Genomic DNA, 20,944 nt, shown 5'->3' with positions numbered 1-20,944 from the left:
AGTGACTCATCAGTCTAATCCTGAGCCCGAGTTCAGTTCCTCGACCAGCAGGTTCAGTCCTTGCCCGAGTCACATAGCTCGGTCCCCTGACCAGTGACTTGTCAGGCGCTCGGCCAATAAATCCATCCCTCCCCAAGACACAAAGCACGGCCTGCTAGGCAACCCCACGACAAACCAGCCCGACTATCCCTCATGAGTAATCAATTCGCACACGGCACCCCTACGAACTCGACGCACCCCTCGCCCTCTAGCAAGGACCCGTGGCATGCCTCGGTAAGGGGGAGAAGTGATAAGGCATATTTTGGACTCCAGCCACATCACCACCCATGCCCCTGCTACATCGGCACGTGGGGGGACCACCACATGCCGAGGCAAAAGCCATGTCGAGGCACCCCTCGGTACGTCCCATCCCGGAATGCTCGGGACAACATTGCCTGGCACCGTTCCGAGCATTCTGAGACAGCAGCCGCACAAAGGTCCACTTCACCCCTCGGGAATCAATCATCGTGCCAAACCCGCGTATGGTCGGTGCTCGCATAATAGTATAAAAGTCCCTAGCCGGCATTTGGCCAGAGGAGAGAAAGAAAAGGAGAATCAACCACTAACTTATTCGACGAGGGGCCACTATCAGGAACCCTCGACAAGGGCCTTCTATGCAGGAGCTCAGCCACCCTGAGAAGCGCGATCGCCCCGACTAAGAGACGTCATCTCGGAAGACGGAGCCAGCATCCTAACCGAGAGACGCCTTCCCGGAAGACGGAGTCGGTGCCCTAACCGAGAGACGTCATCCCTCAGACGGACACCACCGTGCATGGCGTCATGCTCCTTACAGTTCCTTGTTCCCTCCTCTCCAACCCAACCTCTTTCTCTTGCCTTCAACTCCATCTACAGTTGCGACCAAGGGAAGACACCACTGTGATCAAGCAGAAATTTCCAACGCTGAAAGCAGAAGAAGAGGCGTGTTTTGGGTCCCAAGTGAAATGGTAACCCGGCCCCCATCATAACAGACGCAAGAAGCCATGCCATTTCTTTTCAATGCACTCTCTCCGAAGTCCGAGAGGAGAAGACGAGAGAAAAAGGAAAGGTTGTTGTAGGCACTAAGATCATGTCGGGCGGAGGCAGGAGGATCGCCGACGATGAGCTTGTCTCCAAGCTCCAGTCGTTGCTCCCGGCCGAGTCCCGCCGCCACCGCTGTCGCCGGAACACGAGTGGAGGAGGAGGTGCACTTCGTACGCAGGTGTCCGCGTCCAAGGTGCTGAAGGGGGACATGCAGATATATCAAGAGCCTGCAACGGGAGATGGATGACCTGAGCGACCGGCTCTCCGTCCTCATGGTGACCATGGACGTTAACAGCCCTGAGGCTGAGATCATCAGGAGCCTCCTCGGAGGATCCTGAGAAGAGTAGGTCTTCTTCAGTAGTAACATCTGATGGTCACGAGTATATATATATATATATATATAAAATCTAATGGTAACTTCTCGTTTCCTGATAGTGTTTGGTGTGGCTGCATGATATGCACATGCTCCATATGGAAAGGGAAAAGGAACATATATCAAGATGAAGAACACCTCTCGGTAGAGACAATGCTCATATCATCTTATTTAGATCAAAATACTGAACCTAACTAAATTATTTAGGATTCTACAGGGGTGGTTTAGATCTGTAAATAGGGATTTTATAGCGGTTTAGATGCTACAGTAGAATCTAACGAAATAATTACAACCAAATTAATAATATAATAAATTCATCAAACCACCAAAAAAATTGATGAATAACAACTAGAGATGTTATCAATAGAACCAACACTGCACCCAATAGCAAAATTGATCCAAAATCAGTTCATAATTTCAATTACAAAAGAATCAAGCCAGTTTAGCTTATTTAATTTCACAGTCAGCACCCAGCTGGAGTTGGATTAGCAACTTTGGATCATTTACAGATTCTACATCTGCCTACCAAGATTTAAGCTTCCATTTCACATGGTCACTACATATCAGAGCACAAGTGATATTACATGATAAAAATTATACTCGTTCAACTATAGGTCATCATCAAAACAACAGTATATCTTTAGTTCCATCTCTAATCCTGGTGGCTCCAACTCATCACAGTCTTATTATAAAGCTTCTAATGCAATTGAGCTGGGAGACTTCCTCGTGAAATTGAGTGTGGCTTGCTTCTTTGCCTTGAGGGGTGCTACCAAGGAAAATATTAATGATAAACCTTAGTTGGTTATGTCAGTGTCGCTATTGTGAATGATTATTGCATAGTATAGTACACATCAAAGAAGGAAAAAGAGTACTACACCTGTCTTTTCTTGCTTGTTAGAGGAGATCACTGAAATCTTCCAATTTTCATAGGCTTGTTTTTCCATCTTTTTGTGCCTCTTGTAGCTTGAAAGCTGCAAGATTCAATGTACATACAAGTATGGCATAAATTAAAAGAGTAAACCAACCAGATTCTGGGCTGTTGTTTAGCCAATGGATTAATGGACATAATAAAAGATTAACACATCCCTGGTGTCTCAGCAAGGATAAGTAGAATCATAATTTTCAGTTGAATAAGATATGAATGGCAAGAATGTGATGTAAAGCCAGCTTAATGTTCTTACATCAAGTTCCAAAAGTACTTTCTAAGGATTCCATATGAAAGAAAGTTTATTTCAATTACAGGAAACAAAGCTGCAAAAGTATTTACTAAGCATTACATATAAAAGAATCCTTGTCTGTCAACTGGATATTCATTTATCTCCTGCATTCTTTCCTTTTTGCTTAAGATAGAAGCAGACAGTAACAGGTTTCACCTTATCCATCACCAATATTGCTGAGCCATAATTATCAGAACCAAACAATCACTGACCAGCTAAGTTTTGGTTCACTAGGTCATTGATTAGGTCAATGGACCAATTGGTCATTGCAAAAAATCAAGACACGATATCAGATTTTTAATTTTTTAAGTTTCTCCTTTTTTTCAATAACAATAGTAAGAAACAATAATATCGCAAGTGTTTGATTTCCTTTTCTCCCTATTTCTTTAATCTCTTCTCCCATCAACTCCTATCTCTTCTCCCTTTTTTCCTTCATATGCTCCTCTTCTCTTCCTATCTCTTCTCTAGTCCTTTTCTTCCTTTTTATCCCTTTTTTATGCTCTTCTGTTTCTTCTCCTCCACTTATTCCTCTCTCTGATAAAACCGACAGCTGCAACAAAATGGGCATAACAATGAAATGGCAATACAGAACAAGCAGGGAGAGCAACAGGAAACAAAAAGATTGCAAGGCTTTCCTCTAATTCATGATGTTGCTATCACTCAAACACACCCAATTACTAGTGAACTTGATTTACAAAGTCAAGATTTTATTAGAACTGGATAACTCTTGAAGCCAATTCATAAGTTTTCTTTTATCTGACCAAGCAATCTAGTTCAATTTTGATGACTACGAACTAATGATTAAAAGGCCTACATGTCACAACCCAACCTGATGGGATAACTAGCCCGTCAGTTTCATTGAACCCAAACCACTAATCAAAATATTTAAGTTAAAGTTAATAATAGTACACCCATCAAACCTTAATAAGTTAATCTTAGTTTTATTCACTTCTAATGTGAAACTTTTTTTAATGTTACAAATTCCCCCACTTAAGGGCTTGACATCATCGTCAAAACTCAATATATCTCAAATCAAACACTAGCATAATACATTTAAGGCATAACCCAATGATAGCTCCACACAATGATGAGTCACTTGACTCCATCCACATATAATCTTTTCCTACTCAAGCCCCCTCACCATACCTCAACATTAGATTAGTTCTAATATCAAATGTCACAACCCAACCTAATAGAATAACTTATTTATCAACTTTGTTGAGCCCAAACCACCAGCCAAAATGCCTAGGCTAAAGTTGATAATAGTACACCCATTAAATCCTAATAAATCAATCTTAGTCTTATGAACTTCCAATGTGAGCACACTATAAATCTTTATGTGAGTGATCTCTCAAATATTCATCATAAAACTGATGCAACCATAAATTTATAAGGGAAGAGCCATTGATGTGATTTCTAGCCATGGTACTACATTGAGTCACATGTAACTGCACAAACACATAATCCTCAAATGTTCAAATCTTAAAGACATTTATTAAAGGTTTCTAACATGTGGGCATAGTTCCAGCATACTGTCAACAGTTGGCTGAAGAAAGTTATCAAGAATGTATGACCTACCTCATCTCCTGAAGAATCATCAGAGGCATCACCATCATCCGCACGTCTCCTTTTACTGGGAAGGGCATCTAAAAGCTCTGTAATTATCAAGATGAAAATTATGAATGACTAAATAATTTCAATCTCATAATGTCTCTATTACATAGATAACTCCCGTATCAAGTAATCAGAGACATATATACCTCGATGACCTTTGACAGCCTTTGGATTTTTCTTTTCTTTGAAAATCCCAAAAACATCAAAGCAGAGGTCACCCATAGAAGTTGAAACCTAGATCCCACAATCAAGAGCATATATCTCATACTACTAGAATAGCCCAAAAAATTCAAGAGATGAGACTTAACAAGTTTGTATCTCTCTTACAGTAGCAAACTCAGATTCAGATGTGCCACATAACTCAATCAACCTCAATTTGTCTACCTTCAGCTGTAAGAAGAAAAATAAATTTCTCAATATTGGTTGGGGGAAAAAAATCCAAGGAGCACAAAGGCTAGCTATTACCTTATGCCTTTTGGCACATAAATAGAAGGCAACTGCTGTAAATACTGGCCGATTGAAATCTGTGCTTGTCCGACGAGAGGGTGGAAGTGCTGCTAGAAAACGGTCCTTGTATCTGGAAAACAGAAGAATCATATCTTAAGACATGCCTAGGGTAACTAATAATATATGAGCAAGCACAAAAGATTATATGCAGAACTACAACACATAAATGGTCTAACTATAATTTCACAACAATTTTCGTTTGCTAAATCCTTCTTAAAATTTGCAGTAGATTCATATATCTGTAGCCCAATTGAATTCATAATACACCAAGAACTTTCTTTTTTTTATCATGATCTTGATATTCAGGATCTAAGAATCATTAAGAAGAGAAAGGTTACCAAAAATGTTAGGGATTCTTATTAATGGGCATTCAATTGACACATATAATGTCAAGACAAGTCATAAGAAACTACATGATTATTATGGTGTTGTTCATTGCTTAAGAGAAACACATGAAATGAGACCAAGGGATTGGATCTTACAGAGTCAAGCCCTTCTTCACGAAGGGGATGAGCCTAACACAGCCAAACTGAATCCCAAGTTGCCGAACATCCAGACTCGGCCTGCAAGAAAGCACATCGGCAAACTCTAGGCATCCATCAAAGCCTGATGAACTCAAATGAATACATCAAAATTGGAAAGAAACCCACTTGACTCCGATACCATTCTTCATGGCATTAAGTGACCTCATGTAAGCTTTTTCCGACATGCCGCTCATCTTTATCGCACTTTGCCGATCAAACACCACGTCAAACCTACATTTACATATCCAAAAGCTTAATCTTTGCATGGCAAGACAGTTCAAAAGCAATTAATCAAACAAGTGATGTGCAGGCCAACGGGGGCACCTCGATGCCGCCAGCTCCAGGCAAATGATGGCTTTGGCGATCTCGCCCTGCCAAAAGAAGAATAGTTTAGGGTGGAAGAACGGAGACGCAACGTCGAGCGAGGGGAGAGGCAAGGCCTTACAACACCAATGATGGAGGAATTGAACTGGACGTCGGAGAAGCGGCGGAGCTCCTCGGCCTTGCGGATGAGGGGCTTGGAGCCAGCGAGGCCGAGCCTGGAGGCGATGGTTGAGAAGTCCATGGCGGTCGGGGAGGTGGAGGGGTTGCGAGAGGAAGCGGCATTTGAGGCGAGCGAAGGGAGGGGAGGGGGATGGGAAGGAAAGGATTTGGCGGGGAACGCTGGCGGGAAGGGCCTTCCAATTGACCGTGAAAATTTTGGCGGGAGAAGGAAACTCGCGACCTATAAGAGCTCCTTTTCCACCTTAAATTTACGAAATTATCGAATTTATATGGCGATTTTACATATCTATCCTTTCAAGGTTTTGAAATATCCTCCTCACAGTTTTAATATTACATCCATATCCTTCCAATTATTTAGATTTTCCATATATATTCTTTCAAATTTAGATTATAAATATATATATATATATATATGCTACTCTCGATAATATCCATTGAGTAAACTTAAATTAACTCCTAATAATTATAATTTTTTTAACTTCAAAATTAAAATTTTAAATATCTGAAATGCCTTTTATTACTATCACCAATTATTTGAACCTTCATATTTTTCTAATATCTTTTTTATGTAAAAACGCATTAGTGTCAATTTGAGTTTCAATATTATTATGCCAATGATCAATTCATGGAGATCAATTACAATGGCATATCTATATGTTCTTGAACTTTGCAAATATAAATTGTATACACACAGATATATATATATATATATATATATATATATATATATATATATATATATATATATATATATATATATATATATATACACGTTAAATTTAGAGGAGACAAATACATAAATTATTTACTTTGGAGGAATATATATATCACCTATTTATTTTTATTATTTCCAAAAATAGATTTTTTTTTTCTTTTACTACCTATCATCTTATTGCTAATTTCAATTGACTTATTTCATGTAATTGCCACTTGTACAAACCTCCTTAAAATAAATTTATACTATCTTATTACTAATAAAAACTATTCCTAATAAATCATGAATATAAGCAACATCAATTTTTTTTATAATTTAGGTTTTATTTATTGTATTTGAGCTTTCTTTCTTCAAAGTAAATTTATACTTTATTACAAGGTGATTAAGCAAGTTATGACAATTAAAACTAAAAATTCTAATTTTAAAATGGATGTAAGCATAAATATAAAACGAAATTATCAGTTATGGTTCTTTTTTAATCCACAAAGTTTATTGAAGCAAGTACTATTTTATTCGTTGAATTAAAGAAAAAGGTTACAAGTTTGCACAGAGTAGGAGAAACTTGGTGGCACATTTCAGTATCAAACAAAATTGTACGAGTTTAATGGATGCACATTTCATGGCATATTTAAGGCTTGAGAGATGTTGCTCACTCATGAAGGATTCACTCACTAAGAGTATGCTTTAAAATATATTTGAATTTTTAACATATATTCAGAATAAAAAGTGTGAGTGAATGAATAGTTATAGAATATTTAACACATTTAATTTTTAAAAAAAAAGATGAAAACTATTGATGCAAGTGTTATTTGATACAATTATATTTCTAAAGTATATTGAATATTATATGATAATTTTATCCTTCTAATATTTTTAATATGTATTAAATAAATAAATAAATATTATGTATTTAAATTAATAAGTAAATAAAATTTTAAAAATAAATGAATATATGTATTGTTATAAAAAAAATTTTGTTATGGCCTAAATATATAACAAATATAAAATATTCATATAAATAAATATAAATTTATATTTAAAAAATAAATAAATAAATAAAATTTCTCATTAGAAGAAATATATCATGCTGGTTTCTTACTAAATAATGGCATTACATTAAGACAGGGTTAGGGATTCTATTATATATTAGCAATCTTATAATTTTAAAAAAATGTCACAGGTACTATGAGAAATTTAAAATTTTTCATTAGTATTCTAAAGTTGAAATGCTAATGCTACCCTAAGGTAACATGATACTGGCATCTGCAATGCAGCATCAAATCATCGTTTCTAATCTGACTGAACCATACTAGATGCAGCTTATTAAGTTGGGTGCTCCTACAAAACTTTAAATCTATTTCCACTCTAGTGTCGTTCATCCACTCAGCAGAATTTAATCTCTGACACTTTCAATTAAGACCTGACATCATTACATTGGATAAACAATCTATATTGATCGGTAAATATTACTCTATTGGCCAGCAAGACTCCAAAACAAAAAACAAAAAAAAACTGCACATCAGTTAGAACAATCCTACAAAATGGACAAACAGAAAATGGAAATTGCAGTAGGTTTTCTTTACCAACATTCCTAGTGGCAAAACAGTACCTGCACCTTTTCATTCTTCTCGGTCTTAGTTCAGGCAGAAGGCCATGTGTATCCTGCCATCATCCTTCTTGTAACAAATCTTCAGTTAACTGTGCCTTCTAACAACCACTCCTTCAGAACATGCTTTAATCCATTTATTTTTCTATCAGCTTCCTGCAGTCAACCAATACAGGTGCAATGTGTAGGAAAGGAGAAGACTAATGAGCGAGATGTTCTCAACTAATAGTTCTGCACGCTACATATGTAATTGGATTTACCATTCAGTTGGAACAACTATTTAAAGAACTCACCTTATGAAGTGTCGCAACTCTTGTTTCTGCATCACTTATTTGAGATTCTATTGCTCCCTCAACTTGCAGAAGAAGCTTTCTATGTGAAGCCTCTGCATATTTACGAGTGCAAATAATATCACCAAGAAAATAAATAACAAATGAACTCATAACAAACTTTAGAGGCAGATGGCTTTTGGAACATGTCTATCCATAACAAAAAGCAAACCTCAGAAAACATTCTTTTAAGTAAATTTTTGTGGATTCAATATCATGATACAACATATATCATGCATTCAAATACAGGATGATACTAGAAAAGAATGGGTCCAGTGAAATGCTAATGCAAATGATGTTTAGTGCAGGCAAGTGTATGTGCATATTGTACTGTGTAATCCTACCACAAGACAGAAAATATCTACAGAATGAAGCTGCATGATCACTACAGTTGGCAAACGCCATAAGACAGGTGACTGATGTTTATCACTGCAACTCAAGGAAACCAATAATTTGTCATGGAGATTATTTCAAGAAAACAACCCGTCAAAAGAAAAACTTAAAGAACCACCATATCCCTTTAACAGGCATTACATGTAATGCATGATCTGGTGCTCAATCATGTTCACTCTGGTATTTATGTGTGAAAGACACCAGATTTATTTTCACTTGAAATGCTACTTGTCCATCACTACCAACTTTGGGACTTGACTTAGTGCACCAACTTCTTAAAGTTTTAAATGAGACTTACTTTGCCTGTCCAAACTTCCTTTTAGCTCGATTTTGTATGCCTCGATTTCCTCAAGAGTGCTCCTGCAGCCTAGGAGATGCTGATCAACCTCCTCCTTGAACTTGTTGTGCATGAACCTCAGTCTTTCTTGTTGCTCTGTGTCACTTCAGCTAATCAACTAGAGGAAAAAGAAATGAAAAAGCAGAGAATAAAATATACCACATGATTTACAATGTAGTAAAGTCAGTTTTAACTAAAACACAAAGCCAAAGAGAACTACAATTGGCAAATGAGGCATCTTGCAGGCCTATGTCTACTCCTCAAGTCCTTGGTCATATCCTCATTAGGTTTCAAAATTGACATTGTATGTAAAATTTAATTGAGACATTTTATCTCTTTATGTCAGAAAATTGCATTTGAAGTTTATACCTTGGAATTTTGACTCCAAGCATTTACCCTTGGATTTGCCAATGCCAAGGAACTTCCCTCTGAAAAACAGTGTCACAGGTAAGGCTTTTGATAAAAAATGTCATTGCTTCATCGCAATGCAAAAACTTACAGATCTGCTTCCATCTGAGATTCAGCATGTTGTAGCTGCAGATGTACTTTTTCTCCAGCATCCAAAAGTATCTTTGAGCTTTTTTTGCATATTTGTGACCTTATTTTAGATTTGAATTTTTCCAGAAGTCGCACCAGTTGGCACACAGACCTATTATATGGCAGGAATGGAACACAGTTAATGTGAGCAGAATATAAAACGTTGATACAAAAAAAAGAATCATTTAATCCTAGAAGGGATAGACCTAGCCAACTCATCCTCTGGATAATGCTCCAAGATTTCATGTAATCCAGTAGCTTCTTCAATTCCTGAATTAGATTATGGGAGGGGAGATCACTTGATCTTAGATATAAAATATGTAAAAGATAGTGTTTTTTAATTACTTGAAGTGCCAACATGAGGTGGTGAGGATAGGCTGCTTTTGCTTATTTTGGTATCTTTTAGGTAGTTTACCCTTTTCATCCGATGAATTCCAACAGGAGATTCAGGAAGACTACCAGAGTTCAAGAACCATTCTTCAGATGATCTGTAATCTGCACATGGAATTCAAGATTGTGCATGCTATTCTAAACACAAGAAAATCAACAAAGATTTAAAGAACCATACAAATTATCATAGGAACAAATCAATTCTCTAACATGTTCTACAAACACTCGTTACAACTCTTTCTACCATGTTCTCCAAACACATTGCACCAGATTCCTGATATTTCTACTAAACAATAAAATTGACAATCCAAAATATATAGTTGCACCGACTAGATTAACTTCCAACAAAAAAAGGAAAGACAAATAACAATAAGAGGTTACCAACCTAAAACCACTGGCTAATATCAAGCACAACAGAACAAGTAGTAAACAATCATGACAATATCTCACATCTATATTTTCTCTAGACAAAAAAAAAAAATATTGAGGCATTTGTTACCTACTATCTTAATGATATGCATCTCCATTCAATTTTTCTGCTCTATCATTAATGTGCCTGAAAATAACTGATTAATACTAGTGTCAATCAATTCTTAAAATAACATCACAATTCTTTGGTGCAGACCTAAATGGCTGGCCAACCTTAAAATACAATATTTACTGCCTATTGCAATTACTTGCTACTGATAATCATATCATAGTAGAACAACCAAGGCAACATCCTCATCAGGACAAAGCACAGCCAACAATATTTACACTAGATTTGAGGAGCAGAAAGCATTTAACTAAATAAGGATGAAAAATGGATATCACAACTTATCATCTAATATGTCCATGTAATAATAATGAAAAGGAACAAAGTAATGAAATCTTATACAAGCTGAAATTTAATGTCATATTATGTTCAATTAAGCATGGAACAGATATGGACCAGACAGGCATGTACACATCTCTGACCACTTTTCTGGGTCAAATTTTGACTTTTGTAAAGATATGGAATGGAAATGGAAATTACCAACCACATTTTCTACAAACGGAAAGAGATACAAATCAAAGACTATCCACAACTCCGTTCGAGATAAACACTGCATGTATCATATGTTAGCCAAAGCCATATACCATATATGTTCCCACCAAGCTTTTAAGATACCATGCAGAAATAATCTATAGAACCTTTCACAATGAACAAACAAGTCAATAACATTTTTGAATGGAAGGCTTATGGCTTGAGGAAAGGAAAAAAGAAGAAAAAGATACCATAACTAGAAAGAATTGGTCAAGTGATCTCTTTCTAGAAGGATTAACGTAGGTGCATCTAATATTTGAAGTTTTAAACCATATCTGGATTATCTAATATCCTGAAATAACTATAACCCAGGCAAAATCTGTACCTCATCCAGGAAATTTTGGATGGCAAATCTCAATCAGATACATTTTACATATCCAGCTCAACTACATATATATATATATATATATATATATATATATATATATATATATATATAAAAGAAAGGTGGCAAGATAATGCACTCTATACATTTAGGCCTATCAGCTGGAAATTAAACCACCTTCATTAATGAAGTCACTTGCTTCAAAGCTCTTATATCTCTGGTTTTTTCTTGGAGATAGAGAAGGTTGCTTTTCAGTTTCTTTTCCTTCTCCATCATGTGGAAGCATCACATTCTCTGACTCATGAATCTCTATGGTTTCATCCTAAAGCACATTAAGGCAAACGAAATAGAATGGTGGAGCATATAGTTCAGGCTTGACAGACAATGAAATATAAGTCGAATTGCAAAGATAACAAGAAAAAGGATACAGTGGATACCGTATCTGAATTTGAGTTGTCAGTTTCTTGTTTGTGGTTCTCCAAAATTTGTGGCCTAGAAGATGTTCTTGATGGAATTTTTCTCCAATTTGCTACTGGTGTACAGAGGTCCTCATTGAGTAGTTTGCATAATGGTGGAGGTGGATTTGCATCCTTCGCAAAAGATGGACCCTGAAAATCAACCAATGGAATTGAAGTTTTTTCTACTGATGGATGATCAATCTCCTTCTCCAGATGCACATCATTTGGCACTTGGCTTTTATCATGTTTCCATGAATTCCTCTTCCTTTTCAGACTACCAGAATGTTCTTCAGTTTCTGCACTGCTTAATACTGGTGGCATTGCTAAATGCTTATTTGCTCCTAATTGTAAGTGGTGGTTCAAAATTAGAACCTGGTTTGATGTTTGCAATTGGTCTTTGTCATGCTGAAACACTAGACAAGGAGAGGACCTTGTTTCCTGTCTCCTTGATGTTACTTTAACAGAAGATAACACTGTTTGTTCTTTTTCATTGGATTTTAGAGTCTTGTCAGAAACCAACTTTTTAGGACGTGGGGCTGCCCTGAACTTAATTCTCTTGTTTTTCTGCTCACTCCTCTTCCTTTTCGATATATTAGGATGGCCACTGACATATCGGCCTGAAGTGACTGCTTTTGCTTCCTCTTGATCAAAGGCAAAGATGTTCTTATCTTCCAACTTTGGTTTAGATTCTGTGCTGGAGGCAGACAATGGAATCTTCGGATACAAATTACCCCTGTGCAACTTCTGGAATGTTCTACATGAAGCTCTCTTTCGTGTAAAATAATGAGTAATAGGTCCTCTAATGATTTCTTTCGGACTGTCCAAATGAGTCTCAATAGCATCTGGATTCTGTTTTGGTTTGACTGATTTTTCTTTCAGAAATTCCCCTCTTTGATTTCTACTGAGTGTCATTTTGTCTCCAGGAGTTGATGAGTCCATAGTATGATTGCTTTTTGGAGCCATACCAAATTGTTTACCATGGTATGCCTCTTTGTCTTCAGAATTTGGCAAGTTCATATTCTGCTTGCTCTCTGAAGCCATACCAAGTATCTCCCAAATCTTCTTCTTCAGGGCCCCATTGTTGTCCGTAGTCACTTCATCAGGCTGTTCATAACCCACACCTTTTTGTAGCATTTGCATTTTCTGCATGGTGGCAAATGGGACTGCCCTTTCAGTGTTTTCATCCTTCTCTAATCTCTTTCCGCAAGCAAGAGAATCAGTTTCCTTATGTACTCCATCCTGTGACTGTAGAACTGAAGCTTGGTTTACAAAGAACATAAATTTCTCTGCAGTTGGTGTTTCATGAAGTAGGGGCTTTCTGGAAAACCACGCTGAAGACTTCTCAGCTTTACCTGCCTGATCTACTTTAGCGTCAACAACTGCTATGTTCTTGAGCATACCTTCTTCTGTATCAAGTACTGTAGTTTGATCAGCAAATACATGAACTCTTTGAGAGCTTGGTGTCTCATGAGGTTTAAATCTTGTGGATAATTTTTCTGAAGCCATCTGCTCTTTATTAGTCAGTTTTCCATTTTGCTTTGTGTTCTCAGTAACCTCAGGTACTTTGTTTTCTTTTACAATGTTTTCTTGAGATGAATGTATTCTCTCGCAAGCAGGAACTGTAAGTCTATCTTTAATTTTTGCTCCAGATGCCAGCATTGGAAACTTATTAATAGTAATCCCAATTGATACCTTGGAAATTCTATCAGAAGGATAGGGATTACTGCCCAAACTCCAACAATCATTTGCCCCAGCCTAAATTTCGCCATTTGAATCTTGTTATAATATAAATGGGACATCTATTTCGACAATAAAAGCATGAAAACAACAAAAAACTTGACCCTACAATAAATTATTCAAGCAAAAAGACTCCTAAGGCTTGATGTTCGATATTAACAGCTAAAAGCAACTTAAAACTCATCAACCAGAAAAAGTTTTCCTCCATAACATCAGAGGTTCTTGTGTTTTCATCATTTTCAACCTTTTGCCTTGTACATACCTTAATGACTGGAAAAATCCATATACCCAAACCAAATAGTTTACAGCCTGCTATTGTTGTGTATCATTTTGAAGCTTTTATAGGAACCACTTACATCTTGCAACTTCAGTGGTTCAGTATTGGTCATTTTGCTCCCATGCAAGTCAACTATAACAGTCAATGTTAGGTTGAACCTAACAAGCAAGGAAAAAAAGCTTCAGAAGATAACAGAATAAGAAAAGATACACTTTCTGAAGAACAACCATTAGATTACCAACTCAATTTAGCCCCATCATGTAAAACATGACAAAGGAAATAAAAATTTTTTGAAACATAATTTGTTCGTCAACTTTCACATGTATCCTCTCATGAAATTTTCGTAGTACTTTCAGCCTGCTAACAACAATTGTTACTCTAGACTGTTTCTAGATATAATCCATTATAAAACTCCATAACATATGGATGACCATTTTTTGTTGTTTTACCTCAATATAAAATTTTAAAATTTATAATACCTGAGAAGTTGAAAGATAGATAAGATATGTGTCACCATTTTTCTATTATCATCCATATTGTGTGCTACTTGTTAACTTGTTCTCTACTGGCAAGCAAAAAATTTCCTTATCAGCCTGCATTTTCATGAAGAACAAGAGATATGTACCTAGAATTATGGTATGAAATTTTGAATGGTACCGTCCGGTATGGGGTACATACCGGTCCGACGGCATACCGATACGCGGACCGCCCATTCCCGGACGGAACGTGCTACAGTGATACAATGCTCCAACGATAAAATTGACCGTTGGAGCCCTTTCTCATAGTATTTAAACATCTTCTTCTCTCATATTTCACTCTATTACATTTTCATACTCTTTTAAACTATCTCAAACTCTTTTTTTCTCACATTTGTACTCTCCTAAACTCTACAAAACAACGATTTGTGAATTGAATCAAGGCTAATTTGGGAAGATTAAGAGGAAGAACTTTCTAATCAAAAGGTATGTTTACATAAGGACAATTCATAATGGACTGAAATACAAATCTTGCACAAAATATTCTTCAAAGCCCGAAAAAGATATGTGATACTATTCTTACCTAATTTACATTGATTTTGCTAAACTTATGCTATTACTATATTTATTTCTAACTTAAAAACCCTATCCTAACCTTTTTTTTTATTTTCAAGTATTTTCGAAAGGTTTTACGCATAAATTAGGTGTACCGCTCGGTACGCCCTGGCGTACCACTCGGTACACGATACCGTACCATACCGAGCCAACCTTGAAACACTGGTACGGTACAGTATTGCATACCTTGCCTAGAATCACTTTTGTTACAATGATGTGACATTCAGCTATGAAAAAAAGTTTGCACCCTTAGAAATGGGCTTCTCTTATAAACTGATTAGAAACTAGGCATGACAAAAAAAAGTAATCACATAAATTTTTTACATAAAACACAGTTTACTTATATTCCATACACATCTCGAACCATGACATATTAACAAGGAAAAAATTAGCCATGTGGTCAAACAATGTCAAGCCGGGAACAAACCAGTCTTTTATAAATTTATCAGCAATGCAACTGTAAAATCATATTAAAAATGATATAATTAATTAATTAAAATTGACAATCCATCTAAAAAAAAGCCATGAAATCTTTCACAGATAAAACAAACAGAAAAATCTTTTTGGTGTTTGGTATCAATTATGATGTGCAAAGTAAAACTGAAATAGGTTCAAGAGCCGAGACTCTAATATTCCCTACATAATATATCAAAATTCCAGTAACATGAAATATCTAAATTCTCCATAACCTAGTTAGCGATGACTCAGAAATCCCAATTCAGCAAATCCCGCGTTAGTAGAGTATAGAGGTTCACAAAGAACGACGAGCGCAACACGTCGTGTGAACCGACTATGAAGACCCTGCTTCTAGAGGTAAAAGCCCACTCATTCTCCAGAGGAACACTTGAAATGCATCAATCAACTAAATTACCACCATAATGAAATTACAGAAACCCTAAATTCGTCGTGAAGCAGAGCTGATGCAGAATTCCCAACTTGCAAGTGCAAGTCGAGAAAAGCCGCAGCAGCTGGATCTAATCCGAGCGAGCCCACAAAAGAAACGCAAGATCGGATACACGATAGAGGAAGATGACAACAATTAGATCGCAGATTCCAGGAACACCTCCATCCAAGAAGGCTAACATCAACAGATCCGAGGGAAACAACGGAAGGAACAAGGAGATCGGAGGAGATCTCACCTCTCCCCTCATCGTTTGCGGATCCAACGCTCTCAGCGCTGATCTCCTCCTCCTCCTCTCCCTCTATCGGCTCTGCGAAATGCGCTTCAAAATTCGGAAACAAGGGCTGCTTTCCCTCCAACGCAACCGAACGAGGGGCCGCCTTTTCTACTAAGGCCCTGGCTTGACCCAACCGGGAGATCCGCGGTTCAGTTGGACCGGGTGGCCTAATGAGCTTAATCTGAGTTCAACAGTGCCGAATTGGCTTGACTGTTCTCATCTTGAGATTGCAACCATTTTGAATTGACGACTGAAGAACAAAATCTTATCCTTTTTATTCAAATGTGCTTATTAGTCAATGTATTGGATCTTTTTATATAGGTTCGTCACAAGTGACAGTTCCATGTCCTACACCTTTGAAATCTGCGATGGTAATGCGTCGGAAGAACACAAGGACTCGAGAAGCGACAGCAATTTCTTAAAACAATTCAGCTGTTTCATCCATCGCCATGCCGAAAAGCTTCTCTTGCCCCTGCGCCGAGCTGTCGTCAAAGAACCACGGATCGAACAGGATGAGTGGTGCTTGGTCCGCCCAAACCTCGCTCATGGAGTCGGCAAACCGATGGCTGGAGGATGAATCTCCGGGTTTCGGCGAGTCATCGGTGGTCCAGCCTTGGAGAAGCCCGGCCACGTCGTCCGTGCTCGATGCGCACGGCGTGCTGCTGCTGGCGTCGGAGGGGAACTTGGAGTGAGGCGGGGAGCTCGGCTTCTCGATCAACAAGGCGTCGCACAAGTCTCGCTTCGCCTTGTGGATGTCGGTTTGGAGACACCTCTCCCACTGTCCTCTGGAGATGGACTGCTCGTTGGAATGCTTCTTGCTGCCGCTCTTCGAGACGTCGGCATCAGCATCGAGCTTCCTGAGCTTCTTCTTCAGATGGGCGTTCCAGTGGTTCTTGATGTCGTTGTCAGTCCTTTCAGGTAGATAAGAAGCTATGGCAGCCCATCTGCATGGAGTCATAACACAAGAATCAACGTGACCGACCATCGAGCTGAGACCATAAGAGCAGTAGTGATTCTGACCTGTTGCCAAGGAGAGCTTGGAGGTGAACTATCATTCTATCCTCTTGATCGGTGAAGTTGCCACGCTTGATTCCTGGCCTCAGGTAGTTTGTCCACCTGAGCCTGCAGCTCTTGCTGCATCTCATGAGACCTACAAAACCAACACATAACCCGATGTTGATGTAACAGGTATCGTTATGTAATTCATCAAGGAATCACAATATGACTTGATCGAGTCACCGGTCTTGACAGGAACATCATTCCATTTTCCTGGACCATGCTCTTTGATGTAGGAGAACAAGATTAGATCCTCTTCTGGCGTCCAAGGACCCTTCTTCACACCAACCGTCTCAGAATCCAGTGGCCTGCTCATGTCGCCCTTGGGCTATTGTTCCTCGAGGAATGAAGAACGAGAGAGAGAGAGAGAGAGAGAGAGAGTATGTGTATACAAAGATGGTGTCCGTTTCCTTCCCTCCTTTTGCTCCTCCTCTTCGACACAAAGGGGGCAAAGGCAAGGGTCTGAGGGTGCGTTCCTTCCAACCTTTGCCACCCATATATACACAAATGACACGAGGGAAGTCTTTCTTAGCTCAGGATCCGCTGACCAAGGCAGGCATGCATCGATTGCAAGATGAGTCAAAAGAAGGCAGCCAGTTGCATTTACTCTGATGTACCATCGACATCTTAGATCGCACAAGGGAAGCTTCCTTCATCTATTTCTCTATCTATCCATCTACCTATCTATCTCCCTATTCTCTCTCACTCTCTTTCTCTATCTATCTATCTATCTATCTATATATCTATGCTCATACATGTCCAATGAGAAATGTCTCTCTTTCTCTATCTATCTATCTATCTATGTTCATGCATGTCCAATGAGAAATGTTATTTACCATTTGTCTTTCTTGACTGGAAATGGAATTATAAATTCCTCCTGGCAGATCAAGCTCAGGAGATGAAAGACTTGCTTTAGTCCTTCTACTACTGCCGCTTCTTGTACGCAAGGTTTGGCAAAGAGATGACGGTTAACAGAACTCCATCAATGGATAAGTAGAAGCTTAAAGGAAGAGTGCATCACAGCTGTCTCGGCCAAGACACTGTTCAGAGAAAGAAGGGAGCAGGAGGGTCATATCGTCAACGGCGGGTGACGTTGACCTCGTGGCTCATGAACCGAGGTGAGAGATCGGTGGCTGACTTCTGGTCTTTCACCACTTTTGACCTACCACAACTTGCCACCTGCTCTTATCATGAACTAACAGCCACGGAGTTGCACCTATAGCTGAGTCGAGGCTGTCGAGTCTTACAGCCACATCATGGAATTTTATATTTGTCAACCCCCTTGACATCAGGAGAACGATCGAGTCCATTTCATGTGTTGCATTTGAGCCACGATTTTAGATTAGATTTATCTAAATATTTATGTAATTACATCTCCAAATTCTCCATTTCGAAGGACTATAATATATGATCTCCTAAAAATAGCAATTATAATTAATATAAAATTAAAGAGAGAAAAAATCTGGAGGTCTGTCCTAAGATATAGATATATATATATATATATATATATATATATATATATATATATATATTGAATTTCACATATTAATTGGGAGAATGAGAAGATTGCATTGGAATTATGCATGACACTACTTCTTCTGGCTGCTAATTTATGATGTATCCCATATGATATTGTTTAATCATTTGTGATGGCACATACAAAAGCAAAAACAAGATCAAATTCTAATAAAAATATCTTAATTTTTTTCCATTATATATACACATATAATCCCAATTTTTACATGGCTATAAAATTACAGAAACAAAAAGGGATTTCGATGAACATGTGTTACTTGCAGTGTAATCACGAAAAGCTTTTCTAGTCTTCTTTTCCTATTAGATTTTTTAAAGCAAAAAAATCATTAATATGCATCAGTTTCATGGGTAGATAATGTAGGAAAAAAAATTCAACTGTGTAGGACCTGATCACTTAATGAGGTGGAGGATGTCAGAAGCCAGTTTTGATCAATCAAAATCACCAACAGTTGCTAAGTCAAAATTTTCCAGGGACGTCGAGGTCAATCATTTTAGAATAAGTTACAAGTTAGCAAGTAAATTCTGATCCAAGTCAAGCAAATTCATTAATGGATGCACAGTTGAAAACTTCCTCACATTTTTTCACCTACTCCTTTTGTGTAGTATTAATGAGATGTTGGCATGCTTGGGGAATTTTTTATCCATGCTTCATTTTTCTAATGGAATCATGGATATATTTATCCCCCCATGAATTCTAAAAACAAAACTTTGTGTTATTTATGGAAATATAAAATATTAATTTTTTTATTATTGTAAATTTGATCTGTCGACTAGATAGATGTAAAGAAATTGATTTGATCATTTTTCAAGTATTGTTTGTTTAGAAATGAGAAAAAAATATAATATTTGAGATGAAAACAGATGATTCTATGGAAGCCCATTGTTTAAGGTGTCAAAATATATCAAACTCTTAATCTTTGGTAAATGGATCCGATACACTATCATCAAACCGATGTTTAAGATGTGATTAACTTTGAAGTTCTAATGAGATCCGGTAGTATGATCACATACAAAATAACTTGGATGATGTTTTGAACTCTTCGATATTTAGTAAGTCTAATGTATCGTTATAAGACCAATGTTTAAGGTATATATTCCTACATGACATGTATGACTAGCACATTATCATATTTAGGGTAGCTAAGTTTTATTGAGCATATAAATTGGTTTAAAAAAGAAATTATAAAAAAACCTAGTTAATAGAGTGATCATATTTTACTATCTTATTTTTCTGTTTTCTCTTTTCTTTCATAAAATCTTTTATTATTATCTTCTATTATAATATTTAAGATTTGATGTATAATTGCCCGATCATTATATTTTATACACAATCTATTACCCGTTTATACATCCGTCTAAAATATTTATTCCTTGAAAGGGGAAGACAACCACCATTTTGATTGCAACACCATGCGATACGTGGCACGGAGAGGAGTAAAAGAAGGGAAGCGAGTTGTGGACTTGGAATCAATGGAAGACATCAGAGCAGTGCGGCAGTCATGCAAGTGGGAAGAAACCCCCAATGGCCAAGGAGTGGCTCCTGATGAGCAATGCAGACTCGCACGCATGCGTGCATGCATGGCGATGGTGACCGCTTTGCACCGGACGCAGTCAAGGGAATGGGAAGCACCTAATTCATGGCTGCTATTCCATTCTCTACGCCGTGCAAACCTGAAAGAACCAAACATCTCTCTCTCTCTCTCAAGACGATAATCTTATCGAATCGGGTCCCTCACATCAAGAAGGAAACTACAGCACCAGCTCTACACATATTATACGCAAACATATCCGGAAAATGTCATGCTTTTTTTTTGTTTTTCTCTCTCTCTCTCTCTCTCAAGAAAATGATCTTGCTGAATCAGATATATGACATCAAGAAGTCCAACAATAGCACCAACTCTATTCGGATGTAGTATAACATGTGATACGACATATTTTAGCATCGCCCATGTGGACCCAGGCAAGCAGACACAATGATGCAGACGTGAAACCTCAAGTACGATGTGGTTCATAGCACACACGTGGCGGGCAACTGCTTGTCGCCCCCTCCGTACGAACGACATCATCATGGTACAATCATCTCGGAAAGCTCGGGGTGGTACCGCGTGATGCCGA

At 37.7% G+C, this 20,944-nt stretch overlaps 3 protein-coding genes across 7 annotated transcripts; all 3 read right to left on the bottom strand.

Annotated features, from left to right (window-relative positions):
* Nucleotides 1-1,825: 1,825 nt before the first annotated feature.
* LOC135596606 (origin of replication complex subunit 6-like) lies at nucleotides 1,826-6,095 on the bottom strand. Its single transcript, XM_065088671.1, has 10 exons — nucleotides 5,740-6,095; nucleotides 5,619-5,665; nucleotides 5,421-5,525; nucleotides 5,253-5,333; nucleotides 4,729-4,840; nucleotides 4,591-4,653; nucleotides 4,410-4,497; nucleotides 4,228-4,304; nucleotides 2,310-2,403; nucleotides 1,826-2,198 (listed from the first exon to the last, which is right to left on the bottom strand). Exons 1-10 carry the CDS (start codon nucleotides 5,857-5,859, stop codon nucleotides 2,119-2,121), a joined length of 867 nt encoding a protein of 288 aa, XP_064944743.1. The 5' UTR covers nucleotides 5,860-6,095; the 3' UTR covers nucleotides 1,826-2,118.
* Nucleotides 6,096-7,902: 1,807 nt separating this feature from the next.
* LOC135583284 (meiosis-specific protein PAIR3-like) lies at nucleotides 7,903-16,326 on the bottom strand. 5 transcript variants are annotated; one of them, XM_065089949.1, is made up of 11 exons: nucleotides 16,199-16,312; nucleotides 14,048-14,126; nucleotides 11,925-13,709; nucleotides 11,674-11,818; nucleotides 10,061-10,210; nucleotides 9,922-9,985; nucleotides 9,678-9,827; nucleotides 9,548-9,606; nucleotides 9,140-9,274; nucleotides 8,413-8,504; nucleotides 7,903-8,275 (listed from the first exon to the last, which is right to left on the bottom strand). In XM_065089949.1, exons 2-11 carry the CDS (start codon nucleotides 14,078-14,080, stop codon nucleotides 8,204-8,206), a joined length of 2,685 nt encoding a protein of 894 aa, XP_064946021.1. In that variant the 5' UTR covers nucleotides 14,081-14,126; nucleotides 16,199-16,312; the 3' UTR covers nucleotides 7,903-8,203. The 5 variants fall into 5 exon arrangements, 4 of the variants coding, with proteins under 4 accessions (XP_064946021.1, XP_064946022.1, XP_064946023.1 ...); XM_065089950.1 differs by having other exon boundaries at nucleotides 11,934-13,709; XM_065089951.1 differs by lacking the exon at nucleotides 14,048-14,126 and having other exon boundaries at nucleotides 16,199-16,326.
* A 203-nt stretch (nucleotides 16,327-16,529) lies between these two features.
* On the bottom strand, nucleotides 16,530-17,746 carry LOC103971337 (myb-related protein 306). The gene is made up of 3 exons (XM_009385330.3): nucleotides 17,477-17,746; nucleotides 17,258-17,387; nucleotides 16,530-17,181 (listed from the first exon to the last, which is right to left on the bottom strand). Exons 1-3 carry the CDS (start codon nucleotides 17,607-17,609, stop codon nucleotides 16,656-16,658), a joined length of 789 nt encoding a protein of 262 aa, XP_009383605.2. The 5' UTR covers nucleotides 17,610-17,746; the 3' UTR covers nucleotides 16,530-16,655.
* Between the last annotated feature and the right edge of the window lie 3,198 nt (nucleotides 17,747-20,944).

Source organism: Musa acuminata, chromosome BXJ1-11 (genome assembly GCF_036884655.1).
Source record: "Musa acuminata AAA Group cultivar baxijiao chromosome BXJ1-11, Cavendish_Baxijiao_AAA, whole genome shotgun sequence".
Classification (NCBI taxonomy): domain Eukaryota; kingdom Viridiplantae; phylum Streptophyta; class Magnoliopsida; order Zingiberales; family Musaceae; genus Musa; species Musa acuminata.
Note: the sequence above shows the minus strand (reverse complement) of the source record. Positions and strands in the feature narration are given on the sequence as shown.

What these genes read in the sequence shown, in the direction of transcription:
- LOC103971337 (XM_009385330.3), bottom strand. Translation starts at nt 17,609, where the DNA reads ATGAGCAGGCCACTGGATTCTGAGACGGTTGGTGTGAAGAAGGGTCCT. An exon ending in TGATGTTCCTGTCAAGACCG is followed by an intron (nt 17,388 to 17,476) that starts GTGACTCGATCA and finishes TTGGTTTTGTAG; the next exon opens with GTCTCATGAGATGCAGCAAG. An exon ending in CAAGCTCTCCTTGGCAACAG is followed by an intron (nt 17,182 to 17,257) that starts GTCAGAATCACT and finishes GACTCCATGCAG; the next exon opens with ATGGGCTGCCATAGCTTCTT.
- LOC135583284 (XM_065089949.1), bottom strand. Translation starts at nt 14,080, where the DNA reads ATGACCAATACTGAACCACTGAAGTTGCAAGAT. An exon ending in CTTGGAGTCAAAATTCCAAG is followed by an intron (nt 9,275 to 9,547) that starts GTATAAACTTCA and finishes GAAGTGACACAG; the next exon opens with AGCAACAAGAAAGACTGAGG. An exon ending in GAGTTGCGACACTTCATAAG is followed by an intron (nt 8,276 to 8,412) that starts GTGAGTTCTTTA and finishes GGTTGACTGCAG; the next exon opens with GAAGCTGATAGAAAAATAAA.
- LOC135596606 (XM_065088671.1), bottom strand. Translation starts at nt 5,859, where the DNA reads ATGGACTTCTCAACCATCGCCTCCAGGCTCGGCCTCGCTGGCTCCAAG. An exon ending in CTGGAGCTGGCGGCATCGAG is followed by an intron (nt 5,526 to 5,618) that starts GTGCCCCCGTTG and finishes ATGTAAATGTAG; the next exon opens with GTTTGACGTGGTGTTTGATC. An exon ending in GTGAAGAAGGGCTTGACTCT is followed by an intron (nt 4,841 to 5,252) that starts GTAAGATCCAAT and finishes TCTGTTTTCCAG; the next exon opens with ATACAAGGACCGTTTTCTAG.